This window comes from Eriocheir sinensis, unplaced genomic scaffold, assembly GCF_024679095.1.
Source record: "Eriocheir sinensis breed Jianghai 21 unplaced genomic scaffold, ASM2467909v1 Scaffold5, whole genome shotgun sequence".
Lineage (NCBI taxonomy): Eukaryota > Metazoa > Arthropoda > Malacostraca > Decapoda > Varunidae > Eriocheir > Eriocheir sinensis.
In genome coordinates, this window is record NW_026111831.1 from 1,481,786 (window position 1) to 1,497,723 (window position 15,938).

At 45.3% G+C, this 15,938-nt stretch overlaps 1 protein-coding gene across 9 annotated transcripts in view; it reads right to left on the reverse strand.

The window, feature by feature from the left end:
• The window catches only part of LOC126992695 (zinc finger protein 771-like), a 33,375-nt gene that overhangs the window by 743 nt on the left and 16,694 nt on the right, over nucleotides 1-15,938 (reverse strand). The window contains exons 7-12 of one of the 9 annotated variants that reach the window (XR_007746898.1): nucleotides 8,301-8,413; nucleotides 7,696-7,784; nucleotides 6,990-7,068; nucleotides 6,111-6,371; nucleotides 3,325-3,498; nucleotides 1-483 (exon numbers count right to left, since the gene is read on the reverse strand). The exon at nucleotides 1-483 is cut by the window's left edge and continues 743 nt beyond it. Coding sequence is in view for 8 of the 9 variants with exons in the window: in XM_050851500.1 (XP_050707457.1) it covers nucleotides 3,360-3,430; nucleotides 6,111-6,371; nucleotides 6,990-7,068; nucleotides 7,696-7,784; nucleotides 8,301-8,413 (613 nt within the window). In the remaining variant the exon portion in view is untranslated. The other 8 variants (XM_050851502.1, XM_050851500.1, XM_050851501.1 and 5 more) reach the window with 8 other exon arrangements.

Consider the following 15,938-nt stretch of genomic DNA (forward strand, 5'->3'; position numbering starts at 1 on the left):
CATGGCTGCAGACACTTATCCTAACTTTAAAACTTGCTCACTGATGGAAGTTTATTTTAGTGTTATTTTAACCATAGTAGGATTAACTAATGTCACGATACTGCACAAATGCTTGAAACTAATCATTGCTAAGTGTTTAGACATAGTGCACATGTAGGCTATTGGTGATGACCTCTTCATGAGAACTGTATGGCTCCATGTAGTTTTTCTCCATCCAAAATAACTGCATCCTCCATATTGTTTGAGACATTACCATTTACATCTTTTAAAGCAAGAAACGTTTTCAGGGTGCTGGGTTCAATGGTGACACAGCTACATGTTGTAGGAAACACTTCAAAATTGATTGCCATGCCCACTGGCTGTCCACTGTCCATGCCGCGAGTTCTGCCAGCTAATGACACATCTCTCCTCAGGGTTGATAGCTAGTTGATGGTGCTGCTGTGCCGTCAGACCACCCTGCAGACCACCTTCATCCTGGATGGCCTGGAAAACAATTTTGCACCACTTAATAAAAATAATCTCAATGGTCCTGCAATCTTCTTCTTCTTCCGCAGCGTTATTATCCCATTTCTATACGGGGTCGCTGTTTTTGATGAGTCTCCTCCATCTAACCCTGTCCTCCGCCACTTCAAGGTCCAAGTTCTTCTCCCTGCCGTCCGCCACAATACAGTCCTTCCATCTCGTCCTGGGTCTTCCTCTCTTCCTTCTGCCACCCACTTCCATGTCCATTATCTGCCTTTCACAACTCCCTTCCTCTCTCCTCATGACATGACCAAACCATCTCAGTCTCGCTTCCTGCACCTTCTTACCCACACTTGTTACCTTAACTGTACCTCTTATGACTTCATTCTTGATCCTGTCCTTTCTTGTCACTCCACTCATCCATCTCAGCATTTTCATTTCTGTCACTTCCAATTTTCTTCCACTACTCTTCTTTCTTTGGCACAGTTTCTAGGCCATATGTCAAAGCTGGTCTATATACACTTTCCCTTTTAATTTCATTGGCATTCGCTTGTCACAGAGGACTCCTGACATATCACGCCAATTGTTCCATCCCGCCTGTATCCTTCTTGTAACTTCCGCCTCTTCATTTCCATCTGCCGCAACCGTTGAACCTAGATATCTGAAGTCCCTCACACTATTCAGAGACTGGCCATCTAATATTATGCTCCTCATGTCCCTGTTCCTGCCTTGATCCTGGTCTGTCATCACCATATATTCCGTCTTACTTCTGCTTATTCGCACTCCCCGCCTCTCCAATGCTATACGCCACTCCTCCATCCTCTCCTCCACTTCTTGTTTTGATTCACCAACCAACACCACATCATCCGCATACATAATGTCCCATGGCACTCCTCTTCTTACGCCCTCCGTCAACACATCAAATACTATCAATGGTCCTGCAATGTACAAACACATCTACTCCTGCTGGCTTGCATCAGTGAGAATGTACAACAGAGACATGCAAATATGATTCTCTTATTAATGAAGGATTCACATTGCCGGCCCTAACTTAGATACCGAATGTTAGGAGCTACCTTGAACTGGGCTAGGTGGGAACAGGAAGTTGTCATACTAGTGGAAAGTAAATAAATGTTTAACAAACTATTCCAATTCATTGAGCATTACTTTTCTCCTCCATAACCTCATAACTTCCTTCTATCACCTAGTCCAGTCCATGATGGCTAGACACCCAAGATTCAGGCTGGTGACCTCAATACTTAGTAGGGTAAGGTGGGGTAAGATGCCCCCCTGGGATGAAAGGCCCCCCCCTGGTTTTGTCTTTCTTTCTTTTCTCAAGCAGTCACATGATCAAGTAGGCAACGCCAACTCTCTGTGCTCACAGGAACTACTGGAGTCAACAATGGACAGTTGCTCTGGCCACAAGGGGACATTTCTTCTTTTTGACTAATTTCTTGTAAGTTTTCAGTGATTTTAATGATACCTAATTAACGACAAAGAACTGTAGAGTTAGCCTGATGGCTATGGGTAATTGCTCTAATTAAGATGTCTAGACCATATTGCATGTGATTATACTCTGTCTACTTACTTGTAGGAAAGATGGTGACATTTTGTGTATATATGAATTTCCAGGGTAAGAGGCTCCCTGTGCCTTTAGGGTAAGGTGCCCACAGGGAGGCCTTTTACCCCACATGTGGGCCTTGTACCCCATTATCAGCAAATTGGCAGATGGCCTTGTTTGGTGTGTGGGGAACTATTTGCTAATAGCAGACCTTCAGAAAAATGGGTCCAATGTCGGGGTTGTAGAAATTGGCCACATGCAGAATGTACAACTGGAGTAGGCCTAGATCTGTACGTATGTCAAAAATGTGAGTCTGATTAGGCATTACAGTATTGCTATAAATATAATTTGTTTAAGTTTTTGAACACTTTTGAGTTTAAACTATAAGGAAGTTGGTGTTTTTAACTGTTTCAGATATCAATATGCAACAGAAAGGACATACTTTATCAAACTAATTGAATATTTAGTTCCATATATTTTTCATGAAGTAGATGTTCCTTTTGTTACAAAAATTCAGAAGAAAGGGAAGCTGTCTAATATTACTAGTCTAAAAGAAGGGGATTCCTTTTAGAAAATTAATTAAATGTTTAGTTTTACATTCTGTTCATTAGGAGACACAAATTTGATTGTGTTCCTATATTTCACATCAAGAGAGATTTATAGGGTATATTTTTCAAAAAGGGAATACATATTATATTTTTATAATGTGAAAAAACTATTTTCCTTATGTTTCTGTGAGTTTTATTATTGTAAGCCAGAGTGGGGTAAAAGGCCTACCCAGTGGGCGTTCTACCCCACATGTGGGGTAAGAAGCCCCCTTTATTATTTTTTTTAAATTGTCATTATAATAAGGTGTAAATCATAATGAGTGGATATAATATATACCATAGATAGGCCTTAGCCTAAGATTTCAACATAACTTTTTTTTCAAATTCTATTGCAAAAAATGTGGCTACAACAGGCAATCTCTCTTAAAGGGGGCAACTTACCCCACCTTACCCTAAGTCTGCCTTTCTTGAGGCTTTATCTAGCTTCCCACTCTGCCCTTGCTGTACATTTGGCCACTCAGGGTGACAACATTATATTGCCTCCTCCATCACACCTCTTGTGAGCTCTGGCAGCTCTCATTTTAAACTAGGGTTACTTTTCTGAGGAGGATGCATAAAGTGAAATGGAAACTATAATCAAGATATCAATGGGATTTCTTAAATGTCATTCTGGCAATAATATATGAATAAAAAAACACAATAGGTATCTGTGTGCGGGGACGTCTCATCTTGGCATGCTTTGTTCCAGGTTACCTTCCTCCTGGTGTGAAGTCTTGCCGTGTGGACGATCAGCTCCTTCCAGACGTCCATCGTTGATGCCCGCCCACCCAACACAACTCAACTTCTGCGGCATCTCGGCCTGGATCATCATCTCCCATACATTACTGCCTTTCGCCATCTTATACCCGTTCCATGTCATGTCTGCCTCTGTGAAATATGGAAGAGATCTTACAAGCTCAAGAATGAGTATTAGCTTCGTCTACATGTCCTGTCACCAGTGCTGATCAGGACAACAGTACCAGACAATAGACAACATCTGTAAGGACCATTCAAAGGGAAGAAATTATTGTCACCCTTCTCTCTCAATACCACCATCAGTCAATAACCTGAAGTGTGCCAGAGCTCAAGGGCCAGTTTCCCAACCTAACCACTCATGGTGTCAAGTATTACTTAAATGGTAATGGTGTGGCAGCTATTGGGTGCAAATATTCTGGAACAGAAGACTTGCTGAATGTCAAAAAAGCTGCTCCTCTGTCTATTTGTACCACACTTCTGACTACTGACTGTCGTGCCCGGAAATTCGGGGCACTAAATGATGTAAAAAAAAAGGAAGTTCAACTAATGGATATCTGGGGAAAAACAAGGGGGACTCACCCTAGGGGTAGTTTTGCTGCCACCACCCAGAGATCTACCGATGAACTATGTCACTGGTAGCTCACTGGGAACCTTAAGAGTATGTGTATATAAAGGACTAAGGATTTAATGAGGGATTAAAATGACCCAGAGTGAGACTCTGATCCCTTGGGCAGAGTAGCGAGGTGAGCGGGGCAGACTCGGGGGCGGTAAATGGTTAGTTTAACTCACAGCCGGCCGGACAAATCTCACAATGGGGAGTGACAAGAAATAAAGGCCTATATATAGGAGTGCTTACATTTATTCCTGTGACTTAGTTTAGAAGGTAATACATAGGCATGCCTGGCGACACGGTTTACAATTAATTCCTCATTGAAGGCACGATTTACCCAAAACTGACGGAAATGGGCGAATGGACACACGACTGATTTCTAGTTTTCTCCTCTCACAATGGTAACCAGAATAAGGCTGAGGATTCTCCACGAAATCTTTACCCTTGTGCGGGTGTACAATTATTGTAAAACCAGGTACATATGATGTATGAAAGAGACTCAGAGAGGGGGAACGTTACATTTCTGGGAAAGCCCGTACAAGACGAGACCCATCTCCGTCGTAAAGACAAAACATACAGCCTCTTATTTCACTAACACGTCTTACACTACAGATAAAGCACAGATTACTGGCCTATATACTCCCACAATTCTTCCCGCAATAGGAGTACAGGAGGGAATTGTAAGGGGGACTCAACTCCCCGTTTCCTACCCCTGGTATGGCTCCAAGAATGCATACAGGGCTCTCTCCTACAGCTCCTACCGCGGAAAGAAGAGAAATATTGAGATTAACAACTAAAAGAACACATCGGGATGGATACACGGGTTCGTGTAGGTGTGTGTGGGGTGTGTGTGTGTGTGGCAGAAGGAGTGGGTCGCCCGGACCTGTAAAACACAGTGGATGAGCCTGGAGTCTGCCCGGGAAACGCTGCCCCATGTTTTTATACCCGTCCTGGGGCAGCCCCATTGCACAGACAAGGGGGCCAAGTAGCTGATTTATAATCTATCACGTTTTAATTCAAAATGAAGGGAAAACTAGGGTAGTTTATATATGGGTACGGTCACTTAACGTGCAAGGTGATGAAATTTCATGTGGAGCAGCGGAAAAAATCTATGTAAGGGTGGATGACTTTAACTGATAGGGGATTGACAAGCAAGGGCTGGTAACAATTCCGAGGTGCGTGGGCTGGTAGGGGGAAGGGGGGAAAGGGAGGGGCGACAGACGCTAAGTTCTCTGGCGGGAAGTCTTGGCGTGGCATTGCGCAATATTGTGTAATTGTAGTCTGAGGGGGGGGGGGGGTACTCTGTTATAGGTTGTGATCAAGAATACCTACTTACATTTTCTTACACATCTATGATGGCCTTACAGTGACTTATAATTACTTACAACTACTTATGCTCACTTACAACTACTTGTAATCACTTATAATGACTTAAGCTACGTCTTTTCCTTATACTTCTAAGTTTCTTCTCCGGCCTTCACATCCCGGCATTACACGACTACTGGACTTCTAAAGAGGACACAGAGAGGCATGTGCTACAAGGCATCACTGGGGCCAGAATAACTGATGCTAAACAATTCTTTTGCCATTTAAGTTTCCTTTATGTATATTCTATAAAGGTTATTGTTATGATATACTCATTTATACAGATGACCAATTTTGTAGTTTTCTTGAATAAAACCAAGTATTAGAGATATGGTGATAATTTGCTGCTTATTCTTACCCTTGCCTACTTAGTGGCACCTTAGCAGTGCAGTGGTTGGCATGCCTAGCTATGAGCCAGCAGGCCTGGGTTCAATCCCAGCCTGGGGCAGTCGGCGCCCAGCCTACCAAACTCTTCATGCTCCCCTTTCAGGAAGGTCAGGAAATGAGCACCTGGGAAAATCTAGAGAAGGTAAACTGTGGTGACCTGGATGTCACACTAGCAGTACCTCTGGGTACCAAGCTCTTACCCACCACAGGCTCAAGAACTGAGGTGACAGATACAGATGCCAGGGTGATGAGCACCCACTTTCTATACAACAAAGTGAGGCTATTCTTTGTTGATTAATACCATAAGGTGCTGGCTATCATGTGTTTGAAGATACCCTAAACTTAACCTAACCTAACTACAACACTGACAGAGAACACTTACACTGGCGGCCTGAGGTGTTCCATATGGCAGCAGTGTCCGTCATGGTGAAGTGGGCCACGGCAGCGTCCTCCACCAAGATGATGTACTGGTACTCTGCATCCGTGTCCTCCAACACCTCCACAATGATCTCCCCCGCAGGAGGCGCCTGGTGGGAGGTGTTTGGAGGTGGGTACACTTGAATCTTCCTCATCTCTGACAGCAGGACAAGGCTGTCAGTTCCTTGCTTGCTGAGGTGGGCAGGGCTGAGCAGGGAGCCACAACCTGCGGGAGACTTGGTGATGACATGGGTGTACAATATTTCTCATCACAGCCTTGCATCAGCTCCAAGAGGAAGGAGGTGTAGCAGCTTGGGCCACTGAAGACAAGGGTTTGAAATGCAGCTTTGGCACGTTCCTGAGCCTCAAATTTCCACTCCCGGCTTAACCCCTTGAGTGCGGATTTCCTACAAGAAGACATCACCAAGCTACAGGAATGGAACAAAAAGTGACTGCTACAATTCAATGAAGAAAAATGTAAAGTCCTGCACCCTGGGAGGGGATATCCAGCACACCAATACCACATGGGAAACACTCCACTATCCACCAGAGACAGAGAAAGACCTGGAAGTATATATTACCAGGCTAACAGTGAAAAGCAAGTCTGTACCAATCACAGCAGACGGGTTAATATCTAATTTATTCAGCCCTTCCTTTATTGATTTTTACTATTAGTTGCTGCCTGTCATGTATTTGAAGGTACCCTAAAGTTAACTATGATGATGACCATGATGCTCGCTTCCCATCTCACCCTGTTGCACCCAGCCTAGGCACACACACACACACACACACACACACACCTATAACACCTTGAAGAGCTGTGGTGCTGTCACTTTAGACTCACCTGGTGCACTGTTAGGGAGTGGCTTCATGACCTCCCTGCCACCCCCTGCATGTCTTCCAAAGCTGCCTCCTGCCCTGTGCTGCAAAAGTGACAACTATTGAGCATTTTCCCGCTCTCCAATTCATACTAACATTTTATTGATCAAATAGAGTTCTAAGAATTTGCCCACTTTAGCCCACCATACATGCTTGAATAAAATTATCTTTATTTTATTATTATTCAAGGCCAAGAGTAAAGAGTAGCTGGTCACAAAAAATGTACTGAAACCTTTCTAGAGGAAAACTGTTTTATTATCAACCCACCACTTGTAGAAGGAGTCAGAATAGTCTGATATAAAACCAAGTTTAAATGGTAACAAGAAGAAGCGGTGAGCACTCCGGTGGTCTTCAGGGGAGCAGACAAGGTAACAGTGAACACTTTGCTCAACACACCAATGTTTGTTGCATCAAAACATATCAATAGCTAGTATCAAATAGAACCAAAAGGTATTGTTTAGTGTTTAATATTCTTTTGTTACATCAAAATAAAATTATGTTAACCATTGTTTTAAATATTGTTCTATCAAAGGACAACATGAATTGCCAAGAAAAAAATATGTATTATTTATATTCATGAACAAACTTTGTTGAATAAATTCAGTCTTCATTAAAGATGCAACGGCTCATCTTACTGCCCACTGTTAGGGCTCACAACACCCCTGGCTTACCTCTGAGTGTGGTGGACGCGGCAGGTCAGGGAGTGCTGACGCAGAGCACACCACCGCCCGGCACCCACCACACCGCTGCTCCCGTGGAACTGACGAGACAAAGTGAAGCTTACAAACACTGCCGCCTCATGTATTCTGAGGCTGGATTATGTTCAGGAGCACAACAGTGTGGCCCTCCTGCATATACACACTTTGATTAGATTAACTGACAATAGTGATTAACAATATTCTTTATTCATTAATTTGTAAATATTTGTGGGTCCCTATAGATAAACAGGCCCCAAGGGATTACACACAATGCTCGCACCTTCACTGTTTCTGGTTACAAAGCTGACAAACATCACTGACAGACTCTTCAATAACTGAACTGATTGCTCAATGATTCTTGTTCTTTCCAATCTATTCATGAAATTACAGATCATTCATTTGCTGCAAGACTCCCCTTTTTTATTAATGCATCAACCACATTTACGTCTATCAAATCAGGTAAATGTGAACCCTCATTTAAGATGAGTTGAAACAGGTGCCAAAACAGTCTCCAAGCCACACCCTAACTCTCCAAGGCCATGGCAGTGGATGTGAGTGGTCCCTTGGCCCTCCCTCACCTTCTTCATGTGGTAGGTGTAGCTGGCGTGGAACTTCCAGTGTTTGTTGCAGGCGGTGCAGTGGTAGGCGCATGCGGTGGGCCCGGCGGTGCAGCGTGAGGTTGGATCTGCAGCTGAAACACCGGGAAAAACAATGAACATGTGTCTGTTCATAACCACAAGAGACACCAGGCCACTTGTCCCGAGCCCCACCCCTTCCGGGTGTCACGGATCACTGCAAGAGTTCTTCTAAGATCAAGACTTCTTTAACCCCTTGACTGTGGATTTCCTACTAGAAGACATCATCAAGATACAGGAATGGAACAAAGTGGCTGCTAGAGATTCAATGAAGAAAAATGTAAAGTCCTGCACCTTGGAAGAGGATATCCAGCATATCAATACCACATGGGAAACACTCCTCTATCCACCACAGAGGCAGAGAAAGACCTGGGAATACGTATGTTTCCATGCTACCAGTGAAAGCCAAATCCATGCTAATCGCAGCGGACGAGTTAATTAGAATTCAACGAAAATCAATTGTATAGATTAGTCATGTATCGGATGTCATATTTTAGATCCACGGATGCGGATGTGTACGCAGATGTCACATTTACATATTTTGCAGATGCGGATATCAAATTATGACGTCCTCACGGATGTGTTCATGATTTTAGTAATTCAATAAATAGCACTTTTTTTTATTTTTTTTTACATCTCTGCCTGGAGCGCCGGTAGGCTTTCTTCAGGGGCCAGGTGGTCGTCCCAAGCCCCTCATGGCGCAGGTAATTTTTTATAGTGGCGCCAGTTATGATTGGCTCATGCTGCTCCCCTGAACTCATTCTTGATTCACTGGACAGTATCTTCTAGGGTCCGGGTTGATGGGTGGTCTTCTGGACAGCATGTGGGTAGTCTTAGGCCACTCGGCAGCGACTGAAAAATCCCAGGTTGTAGCGTGGGGATTCGAACCAACGTTGTCCATGGCGCCGTAAAAGCTAGGCCAGCACACTAACCACTCAGCCACCGCCTACCTATTGCAAGATGTTAGCTGCTTTTGTTACACAATACTGCATTTTGTAATTCTAAAGCTTTATGACGAGTTTCAGCCACACATGTTGTGTGTTACCAGGATGCAGAACAAAACTCTGGTTGATCTTCACTTTGGCGCCCCCGAAGTATTGCACTGGGGACATAAGTCCCCGCCCCTCGTGACGCCACTGCACAAGGGTCCGACATGCAGCTGGAGATCGAGGAGATGAACAGGGAGGGGGTCGTGATCCACTACGCCCAGGGCGCCTCGGAACGCCGCCAGGCTGAACCTGACTTGCCCTTACCCGGGAGGCAGCAGGAACAGTGCGACCTCTCTCTCCAGGGTCACCCGCGGAACTTTCTCTCTCTCTCTCTCCAGGGTCACCCGCGGAACTTTCTCTCTCTCTCTCCAGGGTCACCCGCGGAACTTTCTCTCTCTCCAGGGTCACCCGCGGAACTTTCTCTCTCTCTCCAGGGTCACCCGCGGAACTTTCTCTCTCTCTCTCCAGGGTCACCCGCGGAACTTTCTCTCTCTCTCTCCAGGGTCACCCGCGGAACTTTCTCTCTCTCTCCAGGGTCACGCGCGGAACTTTCTCTCTCTCTCTCCAGGGTCACGCGCGGAACTTTCTCTCTCTCTCTCCAGGGTCACGCGCGGAACTTTCTCAGGACTTCTCAGGACGATCGACCGTCTGCAAGATCTGCCTGTTGACTCAGCAGATGGAAACGAGACTCCTTCAACAGGACGAAAGGCTGACGGCTGGCGAGAAGAAGATCACCGAACTAACAAGTACTGTTGATACCTTGCAGGAGTTTATCCAGGCCAACATCGTCGCCCCTCCTGCAATTGACGCCTCATCACCCTCCTCACCTGCACTCGATGCCCAGCCACCTTCCGAAGAAGGCACGTCACAGGGAACCGGTAGAGCTGACGCTGAATGCTTCACCCCCGTGAGAGGAGGAGCCAGACCCGCCCCTAGAGCCATTTATCCTACTCATTGCTACAACAGATTTGCCATACTGGAGGAGGACGAGGAACAGAGCACCTTCTTGGTCGGTGACTCTATGATTCGCCATCAGGTGGTTGAATTCTGTGGCAGAGTCCCCCGTCGTAGGCGTAACTACTGTTATCCTGGAGCTGGTGTTGACGACATCACAGCTGCACTGGACGAGGTCTCCGCTGTGGCCTCTAATGACTCACTTTGTTCTCCACACAGGTACAAACGACGCCACCACGACCGGTCTGAGGAACTGCTGGACAAGTACCGTAGGCTCATCCAGCAGTATAAGACTAAATCCCTAATATTTTGATTTCAGGAATTCTACCACGGACATGGGATGAGGGCGACTTCTACCGTAAGGCCGTCAGCCTCAACCACCGCCGGCAGCCTCTCTGCGGAGCGCTTGACGTCAATTCTTTAACGCCTGGAACGATTTCTACGGCCAGAGTAGACTTTTCCAAAGGGACGGCATACACCTGTCCCCATCGGGCAGCCAGATTTGGAAGGCTCCTCAACAACGCCAGACGTACCGCCCGAACAACAAAACACGACTCTCAGCCACGTCCTTCCATCCCACCCGTGTAAATAGACACCTCACACCGCAACAGACTCGTAACATTGAACCCTCCAGTACCTCTATTACCAAGCTTCAAGATAACCTAAGAGTCCTTAGTTTCAATGCGGAGCCTAAGAAACAAATTTGATGAACTGCGATGTCTTGCTCTGACAGAAAACTTTGACGTAATTGCTATAACCGAAACATTTATCGACACCACTAATATTGATTTAAGTTCCGAATATAACATAGATGGCTACAGATTCTTCAACAATGATCGTAAACCGTAGAGGGGTGGTGTCGCCCTTTTGTCAAAAGCTACTTGCAACCTACTGACAAAACACCAAGAAACAGTGACGTTGAACATTTGTGCGTGCGAGTAAACATTGCAAAAGTCAATTTAAATATATCTGTCACTTACAGGCCTCCGGGCAATCACTTGATGGCGATCTTGAAATGTACAGCGTCTTAAGGCAGTCACTTAATAACAGCGACTCACTGATACTAGGAGACTTTAACCTCCCCATATCGACTGGGCGCCACTGTCGGGTACAGAAGGTGGGTCCCATAGAATGATCGAATGTCTAGAGGAAAATTATCTAAGCCAACTGGTTTCTGAACCAACTCGACAAAATAACATACTTGACCTTGTTATAGCGACCCAAGATAACCTAGTCAGTAATGTCACGGTAGGAGAACACCTCGGTTCCTGCGATCATAAACTAGTGCGCGTTGACATTAGAGCTCAAACATCGGTGACTGAAAATAAAGTTAAGGTGCCCAATTTCAAAAGAGCCAACTTCAGAAATCCGACGAAAACTAATAGATATGCAACTATCAGATGACGGCAATGCAGAGGACGCCTGGCTAAACTTTAAAAATCACTTACTCACCAGCAGGACACATTTGTCCCCTTGTGCGAGAAGCGAATTAACACTAATAAAGTCCACCTTGGTTTAATAGCGAAATTAAACACTCAGTCAAGGAGAGAAATTGTCTTACAGGTTAAAGAAAGACCAAAGCACGCCCGAAAACATTAGACTTACAATGATGCAAGGCGACAGTAAAAAGATTAGTGCATCAGGCAAAGCGAGATATGAAGTAAATATTGCAACCAACTGTAAAATAATCCGAAATCCTTCTTCAGTTACATAAACAACAGAAAGGCGATCAGAAGTGGAATTGGACCTTAATAAACAGCGACGGTGCACTAGTGATTGACACCAACACGTTGCAAACCTATTAAATAATTACTTTTCCTCGGTGTTTAATAATAACAGTCCTCCCACCACCACCACCAACACCAGTACTAATGTAAATCCCGAGCATGCATTGTCTAACTTTGAAATAAAACCCGATGAAGTCCTTAAAGCCCTCAAATCACTGAAAACAAATAAAAGTCCTGGACCTGATAAACTATATCCAACACAGCTGACAGAAACAAAGAGCTAAATACTCTCCCTCACAACCGTATTCAATATGTCCTGCGACAAGGCATTGTCCCTTCAGATTGGAAAAGGCTAACGTGACACCGATTTTAAGAAAGGAGACAAAAAGTACCAGGTAATTACAGGCCCATTAGTCTAACTTCGGTTGTAGGTAAGCTACTTGAGGGCATAATTAGAGACAAAATTGTGAGTTACCTTGAAAGCCACTCATTAATTGGGGACTCACAACATGGCTTCGAAACAAAAGATCCTGCCTATCAAATCTATTAACCTTTATAACGACCTCTTCACTGTTTATGACGTAACCAAATCACTGGACGTAGTCTATCTTGATTTCCAGAAAGCGTTTGATAAAGTCCGCATCATAAATTACTTTACAAATTAAAACAAATAGGTATTGACGGTCAGGTAAACCAATGGATCGCGAATTGGTTGAGCAACAGACAACAAAGAGTAGTGATTGACGGATTTAACTCAGAGTGGGCGCCTGTCACTAGTGGCGTCCCTCAGGGCTCGGTTCTTGGCCCAGTGCTCTTCATTATTTACATCAACGACGTGGATGTTGGACTCAATAACCGCATTAGTAAATTTGCAGACGACACAAAGATTGGTAACTCGGTTCTCACTGACGAAGACAGGCAAAGCCTCCAAGAGGATTTGCACAAAATTTCAGCTTGGTCGGATAGATGGGAGATGCCCTTTAACGTAGACAAGTGCCAGGTCCTTCAAGTTGGAACGAGGAATAAAAGTTTGATTACGAAATGCGCGGCGTTAAACTCAAAAGCGTTCAATGCGTCAAGGACTTGGGGGTCAAAATCGCGTCAAACCTCAAATTCTCACAGCAATGCATCGATGCAGCAAATAAAGCGAACAGAATGTTGGGCTTCATTAAAAGAAACTTTTATTTAAGAATAAAGATGTAATACTCCGCTCTACAACAGTTTAGTCAGACCCCACTTGTAATATGCTGTACAGTTTTGGTCTCCCAAACATGAAAAGGATATTGCTAAATTAGAAGGTGTTCAGCGTCTTGCAACGAAAATTATCCCTTCCTTGCGCAACAAATCCTACGAAGAAAGGCTTTCTACCCTTAACATGTTCTCTCTTGAGAAACGTCGCCTCCGAGGAAAACTGATCGAATGTTTTAAAATACTTAATGGTTTCACGAATGTAGACAGATCAACATTGTTTATGATCGATGACACTTTGCGCACGAGGAACAATGGCGTAAAACTCAGATGTAGACAAGTAAATTCAGACTGCACCAAATTTTTCTTCACCAACGTTGTAGTGCGAGAATGGAATAAGCTCCCATCATCAGTGGTCCAGTGTAACACGATTGACTCCTTCAAAAATAAGCTCGACCGTCACTTCCTTCAACTTAATATCAACTAGAGTAGAAATGCAACGTTTTGGAGTCTTCTGATTAATGTAAAATCACTTAGGTTTAAGGACAGACCACCAAGTCTGGACCATGGGGTCTGTGTGGTCTGATTTTCTATGTAAATCTATGTAAATCTCTCCAGGGTCACCCGCGGAACTTTCTCTCTCTCTCCAGGGTCACCCGCGGAACTTTCTCTCTCTCTCTCTCCAGGGTCACCCGCGGAACTTTCTCTCTCTCTCTCCAGGGTCACCCGCGGAACTTTCTCTCTCTCTCTCCAGGGTCACCCGCGGAACTTTCTCTCTCTCTCTCCAGGGTCACCCGCGGAACACACACACTCTCTCTCTCTCCAGGGTCACCCGCGGAACACACACTCTCTCTCTCTCCAGGGTCACGCGCGGAACACACACTCTCTCTCTCTCCAGGGTCACGCGCGGAACACACACTCTCTCTCTCTCCAGGGTCACGCGCGGCAAACACACTCTCTCTCTCCAGGGTCACGCGCGGAACACACACTCTCTCTCTCTCCAGGGTCACGCGCGGAACACACACTCTCTCTCTCTCCAGGGTCACGCGCGGAACACACACTCTCTCTCTCTCCAGGGTCACGCGCGGAACACACACACTCTCTCTCTCTCTGCCGGCCAGGCTGCTTCCTTTCACACCTACACAATATTATATATATAGTACATACAGTTACATAGTTCAATACATGCATAGGTACATACTTTTAGAAATTTACATGATACATATATACTACACAGTTACTATGTAAAATGATCTCCTTCCTTGTGCCCTTCCGCAAAATTCTTGACACATTAGGTTGTGTAAATTTGAGAGGAAATGAATAGAAGGTGTAATTTTAGTAGAAAATTAACATGCATTAATTAATTTTCTTCAACTTTGCAAGCTCTGTACTCTGTAGTCTGCATGGTGATCTCTAAGTCTGTGACTCTGTAATGATTAGAATATACCCACAGCATCCTCTTTGTGTGGTGCAGATGCAGATGTGGATGTTTATTTCATCACAAATATGAATGTGGATGTTTCATTTATCAGAAATGCAGATGCGGATGCGGATGTTCCGCGGATGTGGATATCAGATACATGACTAGTATAGATGACTGTGGGGACCTTCAAGAATATTTTTGCTCTAATATACTTTTTCCATAAACTTGGCACCTCATTAGGGAGCTGGACAGCATAGAGATGGACTTAGATTGAAGAAAGAAAGGAAAGTCAGTTTACTAAATGGGGAAATAAAAAATGGCTTGACGTGCGAAGGAAAAAATGTAAAGAAGAAAGATCTCACTCATTGACATAACAATAAGGCAAAATCAGACAGCGATGTGAAGGAAAAAATGAAAAGAATTGAAGTTGCTTAGGATGAAGAAAGAAAGGCACAGAAAGCCATGAGCAGCAAGTGTTGGGTGGGGTGGAGACAGGGGTGACGGTAAGCCGGTACGCAGTGGTACGCCGTACCGGTCAGAGATATACAGCCGTCTACAGCCGGTACGCAGTGGTACGCCGTACCGGTCAGAGATATACAGACGTCTACAGCCGGTACGCAGTGGTACGCCGTACCGGTCAGAGATATACAGCCGTCTACAGCCGGTACGCAGTGGTACGCCGTACCGGTCAGAGATATACAGACGTCTACAGCCGGTACGCAGTGGTACGCCGTACCAGTCAGAGATATACAGCCGTCTACAGCCGGTACGCAGTGGTACGCCGTACCGGTCAGAGATATACAGCCGTCTACAGACGGTACGCAGTGGTACGCCGTACCGGTCAGAGATATACAGCCGTCTACAGCCGGTACGCAGTGGTACGCCGTACCAGTCAGAGATATACAGCCGTCTACAGCCGGTACGCAGTGGTACGCCGTACCGGTCAGAGATATACAGCCGTCTACAGCCGGTACGCAGTGGTACGCCGTACCAGTCAGAGATATACAGCCGTCTACAGCCGGTACGCAGTGGTACGCCGTACCAGTCAGAGATATACAGCCGTCTACAGCCGGTACGCAGTGGTACGCCGTACCAGTCAGAGATATACAGCCGTCTACAGCCGGTACGCAGTGGTACGCCGTACCGGTCAGAGATATACAGCCGTCTACAGCCGGTACGCAGTGGTACGCCGTACCGGTCAGAGATATACAGCCGTCTACAGCCGGTACGCAGTGGTACGCCGTACCGGTCAGAGATATACAGCCGTCTACAGCCTGTATGCAGGGGTACACTGTACCGG